General features: G+C 42.0%; 1 protein-coding gene across 2 annotated transcripts in view; it reads right to left on the bottom strand.

Annotated features, from left to right (window-relative positions):
• The window catches only part of Veph1 (ventricular zone expressed PH domain containing 1), a 154,895-nt gene that overhangs the window by 50,818 nt on the left and 88,332 nt on the right, over positions 1–15,745 (bottom strand). For both annotated transcript variants that reach the window (XM_041659260.1, XM_041659261.1), the window contains exon 9: positions 3,560–3,699. In XM_041659260.1, the coding sequence (XP_041515194.1) occupies positions 3,560–3,699 (140 nt within the window). The remainder of the gene's footprint in view (positions 1–3,559; positions 3,700–15,745) is intronic.

Genomic DNA, 15,745 nt, shown 5'->3' with positions numbered 1-15,745 from the left:
AGAAAACATTACAAAGAGATACTTTCTGGTGAATATCCTTAAAGGGGAGGAGAAAGAATCAGACATTCAATAAAACAAGATTGAAAGAGTGAAAAAAGTTTTCTTCAGAAAGTTAAGAACAAAGCCAAACATGGAGCCAAACACGAAATCACTGATGAAAACTATTTGAAAAAAAATTAGTGTAGGAAAATGAATATTATTATTTCAAAAAAATTAATGTTATTTTTATGTTTATATGCAATTTGATCACCCCAAAGTATGAGCTGTTCTTTGCAAGATATTATCAAGTGTTCTTTTTCTTTTTTTGTAAATAAAGTTTTATTGCAGCACTCAGGGGCTGCATCCAAAAAAAGCTAACTAATCCTCTCGAAGCACCCATCAATTGCCAATAGCTTCTCAACTAGGAGTGGGGCTTTGTGACATCTCACTCCTCTGTGCTGTGGTTTTGTCTTGCCTGATCTTGTGGAAAATGTTGCAACCACCATGAACTGATGTGCAGCTGCTATGCTGTAGCTGGAGAACACTGTTTTGCTGTGGTCATCCATGACATTTGGCTTTTAAAACCATTCTGCCCTCTCTTCCATCATGATACTGGCCTTGGGAGGAAGTATAATATTGTCTTAGTTAGGGATTCTATTGTTGGACAAAACACCATGACCAAAATGCAAAACTTGGGGAGGAAAGGGTTTATTTGGCTTACACTTCATCACTGAAGAAAGTCAGAATTGGAACTGAAACAGGGAAGGATCCTGGAGGCAGGAGCTGATGCCGAAGTCATGGAGGGGAACTGCTTACTGGCCTGCTTCCCATGGCTTCCTCAGCCTTCTTCTTAGAGAACCCAGGACCAGCAGCCCAGGGATGGCACCACCCACCATGGGCTGGACCCTTCCCCATTGATCACTAAATGACAAAATGTCTTTCAGCTGAATCTCAAGAAGGCATTTGCTCAACCGAGGCTCCTTCCTCTTTGATGACGCTATAGCTTGTATCAAGATGACACAAAACCACCCAGTACAGATATAAATGTCCCATTTAGGGCTGAGCATTTCAGGCTTTTATGTTTTACATGTTGGTCAATTGTGAGTCTCTGTGTTAGCTGTTTGTTGCCATCTACTGTAAAAAGAAGCTTCTTTGATAAGGGTTGGGTGATACACTATTCTATTGGTATCACAATAAGTCATTAAGAGACAGTTTAATGCTATGCCACTTTAGCAGAAAAATCATAGTATTTTTCTTCCCGAGAGCCTGTTCTTTACCTAACAGTGGGTTCTTGACCCTGCTAATGAAGCCAGGCATGAGTTCCATCTTGTGGAGTAGGCCCTAAATCCAATCAGAAGATATTTGTTTGCTCCGATATTTGTGCCACTACTGCATCAGTGTGTAATCTTTGCAGGCCAGATGCTGTAGCTTGCAGAACTTAGTTGGGTAAGGTTGATGATGATTTTCCCCTAGGTGATACATAGACTGTCTTTCAGCACTGTGAAGCTAACCAGTAGGGACAAAGTCTCTGAGTCGGTACCAGCTTGATTTCTCCATATTCTTGAATTTGAGTGTATGATGTCTTCAGCAGTGCAGTCTTATGATGTGCTAGAGCATGCTGTTCTCAACATGTGGGTTGCAGCCCCCTTGACAAACCTCTTTCACTCAAAATATTTGTATTATGATTCATAACAGTAGAAAAGCTGCAGTTATGAAGTAGCAACAAAAATAATTTATGGTTGGAGGTCACCCCAACATGAGGAACTGTATTAAAGGGTCACAGCATGAGAAAGACTGAAAACCATTGTTTTAGAGGGAAACACAAGTAATAGCAATAGCTTGTAATGTTTAGGAGTGTTGAGACCTCACTGGCCAATAATTTGAAAAGAGGTAACCTATATTGGGCTGTGGGCTTTATATTTGATAACCTATGATGTTTACAAAAGGCATTGTCCACATGTAATTTTCAAATATTTTATTAAATTAAAAAAGATTATTTATTATTTATGTGTGTGCATTGTATGGGCACACATATATTATGTTATACAGATGTGCATAACAAAAGAAAACTTGCGGAAGTTGGTCTTCTTCCACATGGATCCAATGAATTAACTCGGGGCACCAGAGCCACCTCATCACCCCAGGTGACTTTTATAGGTACTGTTATAGAAGTATTTTATTAACTGAAGTAATTATATGGTCGAATCACTTGGCTTAATTTTCAATCATATTATAAGACTCAGATCCTGCATTTTCAACTTCTTCCCACCCTGCAAAGATTTCCCATTTTGTTTTCAAAACGCAGGAGTTGGTCGTTTTTTACTCTTTGACTCTTTGGGGGCCTGTCACCCAGCTCTCAAATAAATACACGGAGGTCTATTCTTACTTAGAAATGCCTGGTCTTAGCTTGGTTTATTTCTAGCCAGCTTTTCTAGCTTAATTTATCCTGTCAACCTTTTGCCTCTGGGCTTTTATCTTTAGTTTGCATACCTTTCTTTACTTCTTACTCTGTGGCTTGCTGTGGAGCTGGGTGACTGGCCCCTGGCGTCTTCCTCCTTCTCTTGCTCCTAGATCTTCTCTTCCCAGATTTCTCTTCCTGTTCATTCTCTCTACCTGCCAGCCCCACCTATCCTTTCTCCTGCTTAGCTCTTAGCTCTTCAGCTCTTTATTAGACCAATCAGGTGTTTTAGACAGGCAAAGTAGCACAACTTCACAGAGTTAAACAAATGCAACATGAAAGAATGCAACACATCTTTGCATCATCAAACAAATGTTCCACAGCATAAACAAATTTAATACATCTTTAACTAATCCTTTACAACACACAGGCAACAATGAAAAGATCACTGTATTAGAGATCCAATGATCTGAGTTCTGCCCTTCAGTTTCCTTAATCAATAAAAACGATCTTTAAGATCTCGTCTGGTACTGACATCTCACAATCTACACTTACATTTTAAGTGTAAATTTAATGTTTCTAGGGAACATTTCTAAATAAGGGTCTCTTTTCATGTTGCCATTTTGTCATAAAATTCTTATTGTTAAGTTGAAAATATTTCTTCATGTAATTTCTTCTGTGTACAGATATTCAGCAGGAGAAAGTGGATTTCAGAATCTTAACAATGTCAAAAACGATATGCTTACACTAAAATTAACTGGATTGTAGAAGAAGGTAAAGAGTTACTCTACAGATTGTAGGCGTCCTCCCAAATAAGCTACTTTTACTGCTACTCAACATAAAGTAATTTTCTTAAAACTTCGGTTCTGAGGGTTGAGCCTAGGGCTTGCATGATGCAGGCAAATGCTGTACTGTGGTGCCCACCCCTTCTCCCCCCACCACTTCTCTGTCAAAGCTAAGGTATGTAAGATGAGAATAGGTTTGACTTGCTGATTAATGATCCAGTATCTTTTTTAAGGAAATGGCATTAAAATATAAAAAAATATATCTTAAGAATGAATGCAAATATGCTGTTATCTACACACCATTTTTGGCAAAATTATTAATAATGCAATAAATACAATTGTAACCACACATTCTAGCAGCTCGTTCAGGAGCCCAGTGAGCATGAGTTATACACACCTGCTGGAAGAGAAACATGATCTGGATCCATGGCTGGGGGGCTTGGCTGATGAGGGTGAAACTGGACTTGCTGTACAGGCAGTACTGACCCTTTAAGGAACAGGTAAAGAACAGCTTTGCCACACAACTTTTCACGGTCTCTAGAAATAATATAGCATTGAACATTAGTTATGCTTTATGACCCAACACACAAGCACCTTTAGGAACAGTTCTTGAGTTTGCAGATGGCGAGCTAATGACTCTATACAACTCTATATTTTGAAGTGGATCCATTTCATGGAGGGTACATATTTTAAGTGTATGTAAGTGGAAATATGTTTAAATGAATATGGTTTTAACAGGTTGTATTCTGTCAACGTTTATCTTCTTTTAAATACCATGCTATGATAAAAAGATCAAGCAACTTCCAGAGACATGGAAGCCATGAAGTTAACACAAAGGTCTGCATGTCACCATGCCATAGTCATCTCACTGGCAACACTGAAGCGGCGATTTCAAAGGATAAGCTCAATAAGTCAACAGAGGACACGCAGAATCTACCGGCCGTGGGTAGTGAGCCGCCAACTGTTGGTGCTGTCCTTTTGGCTGTGTGCGAGTCATAAAGATAGCTTCCAATAAACTCCTGTCAGAAATGTAGGCTCCTGTGCTCTGACCTGGTCTGGTTTGAGAGGCAATCTCAACGTGAAAATCAATTACCTGAGATCATTCCTCAAGCACAAAAAAGTGGTGGGAGGGTGATATGGGGCTGAAACAGTGGAGAATCATACGTTTATGCACTCAAGAATAAATGGAGGGATGAATGTTGTAAGTGTAGGTTGACTTATGTGCTAGCACAGTATGAAGTCCTAGACAGTAACGGCAATCATGGATTGACCTCTACATTTTTACATGCTGGATTCTACTTAATTTTTCCAATCCTATCAGATGAAAGGTATTATTGCTGGAATCTTAAATGCTACCCAACATCTCTTATGTTAGGAGCTTGGTTGTCAATAACGAGCTAGGTCTCCAAACATGAAGATGCAAGAGAACAGTCCACATCAAACAAAGTCAGAGATAGATTTAGGATATTCTCATAGGAGCTCTAAGAGTTTGCAGACACCATAGCACTTCTGGAATTTATATGAACTTTAAATCAAATACATGCCTTTCCCCCCACATAATACTAATACAGTTGATTTCTGGCAACGATACAGAGTCTCTCTGTGGTTACAGTGCATCAGTGGGAGGCCATATGTCATAAATAAATATTTGGCTCTATCAAGCAGAGGCTTATCAAAAGTCGTGCAGAGGCAAACGAGGCTGGCAAGTGGGGATCCCCTGCAGGCAACGGCCCACGTTGTGACTCCTGCCGGCACCGTCCACGTGCTACCAATTACTTCGCAATTCTGCATAATACGTAACAGCAAGCAGATTTGAGGAAGAGAACATTTTAGAAAATTTTATGATTAGACTCCATTAAAACGAGCCTCTTGACGTTTTTCTCTCTGAAGAGGAAGGGACAAGCGTAAGGAAGGCTGGGTGTGATTCGTCTGCCCCCTCTGTCTCCAGCTGGACGCTCTGAATTAAGACCTCATGTCCCAGCGGCTGCACGGCGGTGTCTTGACCAAGGGACTGACAGAATTGGGAAGTCTGTTGCACCTCCACAGAGCGCATGTCAAACTCTGACGCTCTCGTTAGCGCTTGTTCTTTGAGTCCTAAGGAGCCCGGCTTTCCCACGACAGTCACTACTTCTGTGTTGACTTAATAATGATGTGGCTCTCAGGAGAAAGTTAGGTGGCCTCTTGTTCAAGTAAATGCTGCTAACTAAGATTCACTGGACAGAAAGGAACTAACCCTGTACAGCCAGTTCTGGAGACATCCTGTGAATTTGGGTACCAGATTTAGAACCCTGTCTCCAAACAAAAGGTCATACTATAAAAACGTGTATATTTCAAGTGTATGGATATAAAAAAAGTGAACAATATGAGGGTTAGTATGAAATAAAGAGCCCTAGCAATCACTGACAGCAGAGGAGTTAGCCTTGGTGATTGAAGCTGAGGAACCTAAAGGAGCCACATCCTGGTACCAGCACTGGTGCAGGGATGAGGATACGCATGTGGGTATCACTGCAGGCAGGGGGGTTAGAACTAAAGGCTCTCGAGGATCAACAGCCTGGTGTTGGCATTTGTCAGGGATGAGAACACATGTCTGAGAAAGTATGGGAACAAGAGGCAGGGGCATAGCTATGACTCAGGAGCAAGTCCTAATTGTGCTACCTACTGGCTACCTGGTCTTGGATTGACTTTCAGGTTTGTCAAATCAAGCCAGGACAGCAACAGCTACACTAAAAACTTGTCATCAGGATCAAATAAAAAGTTATTCCAGCCAGGCAGCGGTGGTGCACGCCTTTAATTGCAGCACTCTGAGAAGCAGAGGCAGGGGGATTTCTGTGAGTTCAAGATCAGCCTGGTCTACAGAGCCAGTTCTAGGACAGCCAAGGCTACCAAGAAACCCTGGCTCAAAACACCAAAAAGGGGGAAAAATCATTTGTTATCTTATTCGATTACTATCCACCATGTACCATAAATTGAAATTAATTGTTTTTGCTACTAATAAGCACACCATATAGACACAAGGCCATCTGGATCTGGATCTGGGCTGGAGGTGGACCCTGGAAAATGATTTATAATGGATCATGTGAGGGAAGGAAGGGGCTGGGCCCGAGTCACGCAGCCCTTAACTACAGCCAACCTAATGGCCTTCATCTCCCTCTCCCTCTCCTTTTCCTTCATCCTCCCACCCCTTTCTTTGTAAATCCATATAACCCATGTCTCTGCTGGATGATGACTCAAAGTCAGCTTAGGCCATGTGACTGCTGAGGTCTTCTGTAACTGGCTCTGTAGACCAGGCTGGCCTCTGCCTCCTGAGTGCTGGGATTAAAATCCTGCTCCACCACTGTTCAACTAAAATAAGTCTTAATTTTAATTAGCATGCACAGTGTAATATTAAGTTGGGGGCCGTCACCTCAGTCCCTGGCATTCATCCTTGGCGCGCCAATGGAGCAGAAAGCTCCATCTCAGGCCCCTCCCCTTGGGAGTTGCCTTGAGCTGGGCTCCACCTCCAAGAAAGCCTGCCAAACGCTGACCCCTCCCCGGGGAGGGCCAGGACCACTCCCACAGGCTTGTGCTGGAAAAAGAAACACGAGGTCTTCAGGTTTTGTGTGTGCTCTCCCTCTCTGCCGTCCAGTCTCCAGCCCCCAAACCCCACCCTATGCTCCTGGCTACCCAAGAGTGCTGCATTCATTAAACGTGGGCATCTTTGATTTGGCCTAATCTGGTCTAATTGGAGTTATTTTGCATAGATGGAGAGGCCTGTCTTAAGATTTTTCCTAACACACAGTATGGGTTTCATCATAGAATTTTGAAATAAAATTTGATTTTGTTGATTCTCTTTCCCTATCATCCTCCCTCCTGCTCCCGAGTCCCCTGTATGTCTCCATACCCCTGCTCCCGAGTCCCCTGTATGTCTCCATACCCCATAATGTCCTTTTCCCCAGTTTCGTGTCTCACATGTCCCGTCACCCTCATGGTGGTCTCCTTTCTGGTGTCATAGCCTAGACTGCACGCACCTTCACTTGTAAACATGCATACAAACATAATCTAGTGTCCACAGAGGAGAGAGGGTGTGTGGGTTTTGCGCTTTTCAGTCTGGGTTACTTCACGATGTAATTCTTCCCCGTTCTACCCATTTCCCTGCATATTTTATGATTTTACTTTTTCCTTTAAGACTAAATAAAATTCAATTATGTACACAGATGTGCCACATCTTCATTACCCATTCATCTGATGCTGGATATTATCTGGGCTGGTCGCACTCCCTCACCGCCGTGAACAGAGCAGCAATGAACATGGATGTGACGACATCTCTGTGGTCTGATACAGAGTTTTTCTAGTAGAAACCCAGGAGTGATGAATGGGGTCACGTGGCAGTTCTGTTTTTGAGTTTTTGAGAAGCCAGCAATGTAAACTAATTTTATTGCTGTTTTATTTGTCCATGTGAACCAGGGGCCCTTATTCTGAGTGAGGCTCTCAGAGCTCTTCCTGCAGGTCTCACATGGTAAATGCCCACTATTTCGTCCTCTTCTGACTTGGGGAGCTGATGTTTCCCCAATTTAAGTATCACGTAGTATAAATCCAAAGATTAACAGCTGAGGCTGGCTGTGGATGTCCTTACAGAGGGTTCAGAGTGTGCTGGGACCTTCATGATCTGCACTGATACGAAATCCCACTGCCTGGAGCCAGAGGTGCCGTGAAGAACAGGAACCTCTGTGGATGAGTGATGGCACCTGCTTTCCATTCAGGAAGGGCACAGTTTATTTCCTGCCTCCCCTAATCCATTTGGGGAGCAAGGGCTGCTGAGTTTGATTTGATTTGCTGTTCTGTCAAAACTGAAATCAGAGGGCTGAAGAGATGGCCCGATAGTTATGGGGGCACGTGCCGCTCTTCCAGTGGACCCACGTTTGGTTCCCGGCACCAACTGTCTGTAACTCCAGCTCTAGGGGGATCTGATGGCTCTGGCTTCCATGGACATCTGCACTTATGAACACACACACACACTTCCTCACCCAATCACCTTCATTCATGTTATTATGATAGGCACTGGAGCAACGAAACGCAGCATAAAAGTCAGACCTCTCCACCTTCATTTGTACCTATTACCTTCAGTTTCTCAAATGCACCACTTACAGTGTCTGTTTTTTGGTGTTTTTTTTTTTTTTTTTTTTTTTTTTGGATCTCCAGTGGCATCCAAACCTGCAGCTTCCTTGGATACCATTGGCACCACGTCAGATTAATAGAGATCTTTACTGCAAGAGACTGAAATTGCCCCCACACACCCCAAGCACTGAGTAGGGTACCCCAAACAATGGTGAGCAATTGTCTGTGATATCATTGTGGCCACAGCATCCTGGAAAGGCAGTGTCACTTGTGGGAACCACACTGCCCCCTTCAGGCAACGAGGGCCGTCTCCAACCTTACCTTGGGAATCAGAAGCTCCATGCAACAATGCCAAAGGCTGCTCATTTAAACATAGTCCTTGTCATCTGCCTCTCTATTTAAAGCTACGGCAGTGCCCCGGTTGTGGATTTGGAGCCACTGAGCCCTTTAATCTATACTTCCCAATGGGGCCACACTGCTCCAATCTCCTTTCTTCCCTTTTCACCATTACCCTTCTCTTCAGTTGGAAGATTGGGGCAGTGGCTGGAGCCTGGGCATTTGCTCTAAACTCCCCCCTCAGAGTCAGTGAGATGATCTCCGAAAGCTCTCTGTGGATAAGCCAGTGTCTGTGGTGGTGAAGTACTGGGATGTGTTTTCTCCTTGACCTTCCCAAAGAAGTAGAGCCACCACGTGAAGAAGGACAGGAATTGTGGTTGTGACAAAGAAGCCCAAAGACCATGAAATGCAGAGAACGTCAAAGAGAGACAGAACACTGAAGATTCACCGTGAGGAAGGAAGTCAAACCAAAGAGAGAATGGGCATGTCCTGGCGGTCGTAATAACCTGGAAGCTAAGATGCTTTGCTTCTGAATAGTGAGCGCTAGGCTGAAAAATAACCAGTGTCTGCTTGGGGATAAAAGAGGGAAACAGGACAAAAAGTAGAGGCTCTCTACAAAACCATCAGTCAACTCTGTTTTCTTCCCCTTTCTCTCATCAGGTCTGTCAATCTGATGCTGGGAAAAGGGGACGTGATTACTCAGCAGTAAATCCAGGATTGGTTAGTGAAGCCTGTTAGTGAAGTTCAGTTGGTGAAGACCACAGTACCCTCCAAGTTCACATCTCTCGCTACCAAACACACCAGTCCCTAACATAGCGCTTCGTCTGTGCTTTGTGTAGCCCACCGGGCACCGAAGCCACCAGCCTCCCTCCATCTGGTCACTCCCTGGGTGGACTGAGAGCTAGCCGCACAAGTCAGCCCCCTAGATATATCCTTCCTGTCCCTCCTGGTCTTCTAGCTTTCTGTCTCTTCCTCACTTAAAAGCCTCTTATCAGTGATACTGAGTCTGTGCAAATATTAACAAATATTTCCGTGGGTCATTAGGGGAAAGAAAGAGACGGGCTTTGGGACGGCCTAAGGGCAGTATGAATATTGTAAACTAAGCTGCTGGTTATTGTTGGCATTATTCTTTTCTTTCCACATATGTTATGAATACCAAAGTATTTAGTTAATGTCAGGACACACACCCCCGCCCCATTATTTACATACCTACAGCTTTGTGGATGAGCTAAATGTGGCAGCCCAGACTGATTACATGCGGACATGTGGAGCAGGCTGCCCCTCTACTCCTCCAGTGATCGCTGGAAGGCTTCAACAGAATTCTTTGGAACCCTCCTCATGAACCATAGGTGGAGTCACCTGAAAGCAAGTATTAAGTCCGCGAATACTGTTTCTCTCTAGCGGATGCTTTGGTGTTATCCCTTGCTTGGATGAATGGGAGGAGTGAGGAAAGGGGTGTGGGAGCCTGGGAGAAGTTGGAGAGGGGAGTGGAGATGTATATGATCTAAATACATTTGTGTATGAAATCATCAAAGAGTAACTAAAACTTAAAAAATGAAAAGTGTTCTGGGAAGACATACGTAAAATTTCTAACATGCGTTAACTGATAAGATTGAAGTGATTTCTAAGCCTTCTCTATGATTTTTCAAATTTTTATAGTGAACATTATGTTTTTATAATAATAAAATTATCCTCAGTAGAAATTTTTTTTTCCACCAGGAAATGGATGAGAATGGGCTAACATACTGTGGACTTGATGTCTTAAGGGTTTAGTTATCAGTTAAATTTATTTCATGCATAAAATGATTTCAAGTAATACCAGGATCAGAAATGCAAAAATACTTAGAGACTGATTGTGTATGGGGGCTGGAGAGGTGTCTTAGCAGTTACGATCACTGGCTGCTCTTCCAAAGGGCTCAGGTTTGGTTCCCAGCAGCCACATGGTAGCTCACAACTTTGTTCTAATACCTTCTCCTAGCCTCCAGGAGAACCCTGCTCACATGTGATACACAGATATACATGCAGGAAAACACCCCCTCCACACACACAAAAATAAGTAATGATAAAATTATATATAAAAATTGTGTATGAAAGGTATCAAGTGCTTGTAAACTAGCAGCTCCCGTTTTGAAGAATTAGTTGATAATGTGTTAGTGTCCTGGGGAGATGACCTTCTGAGTTTGTACCTCAATCTCTGTCTTTTTTACTGTGGAAGAGGCCCTGGGGTGTAGGGGTGAAGCGGGAGCAGAGACCGCTGGATCACACATGGTCATGGAGCCTGCATTTCCACCCAGCTGCCTCACCCCGTGTTTCTGCTCCACTTTCATGAATCACTAATGGAGTTCAGCTACTCAACAAGAGCCAAGAATCACCATCACCTGCCCAGAAAACCTCAGCCTCTGGGTCTGGAGGAGACACAGGTTGCATTGTGAACAGAAGCAGCTTAGGCTTCTGCAGAAGTGGAAATGGCAAGGGGGGGGGGATTAGAAAAGGCTATTGAAGTTTTCTACAACATTGAGACTTGTTTATTGCATGTAACGCCCTTCATATGTTATCGCGGGTATTCTGAGGCAATCCCACCTATGACACATGAGCGTTCCCATCTCCCCACACAAACCTTGCTCATGACCAGCTGACTCCATGTCAAGTTCTTACGATTTGACTGGGCAGGAAGTGGAAGGAGAGGCCTGGGATCAAAAGTAAAAAGAATTCCTTTTGCTTCAGGATGGTTACATTCTGACGCCGTGAGTCTGGGCACTTCTGAACCCCGGGCGAACTCAGTTCACGGTAAGATTTCTGCTCTGGGGAAATGGCCCATGGAGATTAGATGAGAGTCCCAAGTCTTGATGGATAAAGTAAAAATGAATTTGAAACATATGGATTACATGCTTTAAAAATGAGCTTGAGTTCAAAAGTTGACAAAAATATTAGTTGGTAATAACGTTTGGGGATTTCTTAAGCCTCAAATGTTTGAAAATTCACTTTCTGGTTTGGAACTAGATGGTTCCTTAACCATTAGGGCATCATCAATTACATTAAATGTATTTACAGATAATAATTTAACCAACCATGGGTGAAAACATGCTATTCTATTTCTTTTTTCTTTTGGGATTTTCCTCATATTTTAGTATTTAAATTCTCAAACAGTTCTTATTCATATAATTGCTGAATTACTTCAAGGAAATAGAAGAATTATTCCTGCTGTAGATAAGTTCAAAAGTCAACCAGGGAACTCAAAGTCAAACATGACACAATTAAAAAAAAATAACACATATCTTAAATAGTTAATACATATTTGATATTTGATCTATTGAGACTTGAACTATAAGGAGAATAACAATTCTGCATGAATGTGAAGAATGTTGGTCTTGAGTCTTTTACAGTAGACTCAATTATTTATGCAAGTTTGAAGACTTTGCTGAATAAAAGAACAAATCAAACCTGTGGATGGCACCATTCTTCAGGTAGGTGGGCCAAGGCTAATGCAGCTAGTTAAACACAGGGTAATTTGCAAGCCAGAGAGCCAGTTAGCAAGCATCATCCTCCAAGGTTTCAGCTGTACTCTCTTGGTTAGTTAGTCAAGGTAGCAAGCAGACCTGCCTTCAGGCTCCTGCTTTGAGTTCCTGTCCTGACATCCCTCACTGATGGACTGTGACCTGGAAGTACAAGATGAAATAAACCCTTTTCTTTGCCAAGATGTCTTTGGTTAGAGTGTTGCATTACGGCAATGGGATAAAACTAAAACAAGGATGTAGGCATGGGATTAATGGTCAACATTAACTGCAAAGATGGAGTCTATTTACGTGTGTCCAAGGCTCTTTGTGTAGGAACGTAGAAAAGAGTGTATCATGTATTCAATGGGAAAAGGGTGACTTTCAGCACATTGATAGTTCCCATCAAGAGGAGTGAGAGTCAACTGGATCAGTCACTAAAGATCAGTGAAGATGAAACTGTATTTGTCTCACTCACTGCTCAATGTTTGAGGTTAAGAGAAGATATTGCATCCAACGTATTTTTCTTAATTTTAATTCTCTGCATTCTTGAAGTGAAATGTAATCCACATCTTTTACCTTATACACAACTCAGTGGGGTATTATTAAGACACATTTGATGCAAGGGTATTTTGAGACTTACAAAATTATCATCCATAAAGAAATAAATACCATGTTTATAGAGGATCAGGCCACAATACCCAAATTTAAACATATCCCCAGATGTGAGTTTCCTGCCTTCTAAGCTCAATCGTCTTTCTTAAAATGCATATTCGAGGATGCCTAGGGACACAAAGCCAGTGCTGTGAAGAATCTAAAACTAACCTTGGCACCATAGCGAAAAAGACGGACTCAGCCAAACCACACGTTTCTTTTACATAAAAGTTACTTTCTGTACTACTAGGATCTGATAGACCCTTTCATTCCTGGCTTTAGGACATAGCAAGGTAACTTTCTTCCCACCCTTCCCCAAGCTATTAGAGTCGTTTAATTTACAGATGCTCAAGACTTTCTGACCTATACTGCTTCCCTCCTTTCCATCACCATTTCGCTACTCAGAGGTCAATTTGTAATTGTAATTGTGATTGTGAAGGTCACATTCAGCATTGGAAAACTCCTCACATATAAATGTCTGAAACGAACTCAACTAATGGACTAGTATAATTTTCTGTACTTATTTAGTTTAATTTTCACATTCAATGAATCACCTCTCTCTTTTTAAAAAATGTATTTTTTGTTTGTAGATTTGGGGCAACTTAGGAAAGTAAGTAAATGTATTGGAATAGGAACAGTAAATATAGACACAATGTACCAATATGCTAACTAGGGTTTGTTATCTGCCATTTAATGCATATTAATTAATGAATTTAACAAAATAGTGAGAAAACACCTCAAAAAATATTGAATAATGCAGTCTGTTTTCTCCTAAAGAAGCAAAACCACCGAAGGAAAAGACAGGGACCTAATATGAAAAAGGTAACTTTCGGCGTATGCTTATTAGAGATATACAATTAGTTATAAAGTTGAAGCTGATTTTGAAAAGTCAAGTATCAATAGTTTCATACTTTTGCCATCTCCAGAACGAGGCACTTAAACTTAATTGCAGGCAGACCATAAAAGGCATTGGAAGTAATCCAGTCCAGAGTGTGTCACATGACCTTAAGCTGTAGGACTCCTGGTTTAAGCATCTATGAGAAGGGCCAGTGTGCAAAACCACCTATACATCAGAGCTGCCCTGCTTGAGGGCAAGAGGGTGGATAACAAAAGACAGAAATTATGTGTTAGATGCTTACCAGCTCCTACAGGCAAAGGCCAATAGATAGCCATAGCAACCAGTCCCAAACTGCGCCAAACAAAAATGTCTTCAAACATGACTAAATTGTCCCTTAACCTTGTCTCTGACTTAAATCACCACTTTATTGCTGTGAAGTACTGTGAAGGGCCCAAGACTTTTCAGGCAACACAGTTTGAAAACTTACAAATTCTTAGTATGCCCTTGGGAGAGGCATGTTACGACCATAACAGAAATGAGGCCGCCTATTCAAGGCATGGGGTTGACTTGCGGCAGAGCTGCGGCTAGTGTGCTGTGAAAACAGGAGGCTTCAGGGCCTGGGGTCACTGCCAGGACTCAAGTTGCCAGCACCGTGAGTACTGAAGCAAAGTCTTCTCATTAAAAATTCCAAACTGAACATCCTAAGAAGACATAGGCTTTATTAGAGGCCAGGCCAGATATAGGGACCTCAGATAAGACACTGCCCACCACCTGCTAATACTCTTTTAAAGTCTACCCAACAACCCCAGACTGCACACCCTCCCCTGGGTTCCATTCTCCAGTCCATAGGCCTGACAGTTTTACCTGAGGCCAAGTTGGTTCTAGGGACCCCAAGTAGTAAGGTACTGCCCACTGCCTGTTAGCACTCCTTAAAATCTGCCCCCAAACCCCAGACTGTACCCCCTCTCTCTCCCTGACTTCATATTCCAGCCTATATTTTAGGAAGGAGACTTCTGTTTTAACAGAAGCCAGGCTGGATTTAGGGACACAAGGCCCCCAAACCACAGCAGAGACACCCTACTGAACCTGAAGACTTGCTAGTCACCAGAATCCTTGGCCATTTAGGCCAGAAGACCAGAGAGGAAATAGAAACCAAAGAAGAAAATACCAACCCCAAAAGGATGGACACAGGAATCAATACCTAGACCTATAATCATCCTCAGATCAGATGCTTGTTTACACACCAGTGTAAGAAGACAATAACCAAAAGGGCAGTATGGCACCACCAAAACCCAGCTATCATATGACACCAAGACCTGAACATTTCAACACAGCTGAAGCACAAGAAAATGACTTTAAATATAACTTTATGAAGATAATAGAGGTCCTTAAAGAGGAAATGAAAAAAAAAACTCTTAAAGAAATCGAGAAAAATACAAACAAAAAAATAGGAGGAAATCAATAAATCCCTTAAAGAGTGCCAAGAAAGTCAAGAAAGAACAAAAATACAGGTGAATGAAATGGTTCAAGATCTGAAAATGGAAATAGAAGAAATATAGAAAACACAAACAGGAAATTCTGGAAATGAAAAATCTGGGTAGGCAAACAGAAACTACAGATACAATCATCATCAATAGGCTACAAGAGATGAAAGAGTGAATCTCAGGAGTTGAAAATATGATAGAAGAAATAGATTCATTGGTCAAAGAAAATGTTAAATCTAAGAAATTGCTGAAACACTATGAAAAGACCAAACACAAGAATAGTGGGAATAAAAGAAGGAGAAGAATCTCAGCTCAAAGACCCAGAAATATATTCAACAAAATCAAATAAGAAAATTTTCCTAACTTAAAGAAGGACATACTTATAAAGGTACAAGAAGCTTGTAGAACATCAAATAGATTGGATAAAAAAAGAAAGTCCTTCTGCCACATGATAATCAAAACACCAAACATGCAGAACAACAACAGCACCAAAAAGAATACTAAAAGCTGCAAGGGAAAAAGGCCAAGTAACATATAAAAGCAGACCGGGTAGAGTAAGACCTGATTTCTCAGTGGAGACTCTAAAAGCCAGAAGGGCTGCAGACTCTAAGAGACCATGGGTACCAGCCCAGACTACTATACCCAACTAAACTGTCAGTCACCATAGATTACTGCTTGAAGGGGAT

Source organism: Microtus oregoni, unplaced genomic scaffold, assembly GCF_018167655.1.
Source record: "Microtus oregoni isolate MIOR12 unplaced genomic scaffold, Mior012 000010F_ref0000083, whole genome shotgun sequence".
Lineage (NCBI taxonomy): Eukaryota > Metazoa > Chordata > Mammalia > Rodentia > Cricetidae > Microtus > Microtus oregoni.
This window is presented reverse-complemented; position numbering and strand designations above follow the sequence as displayed.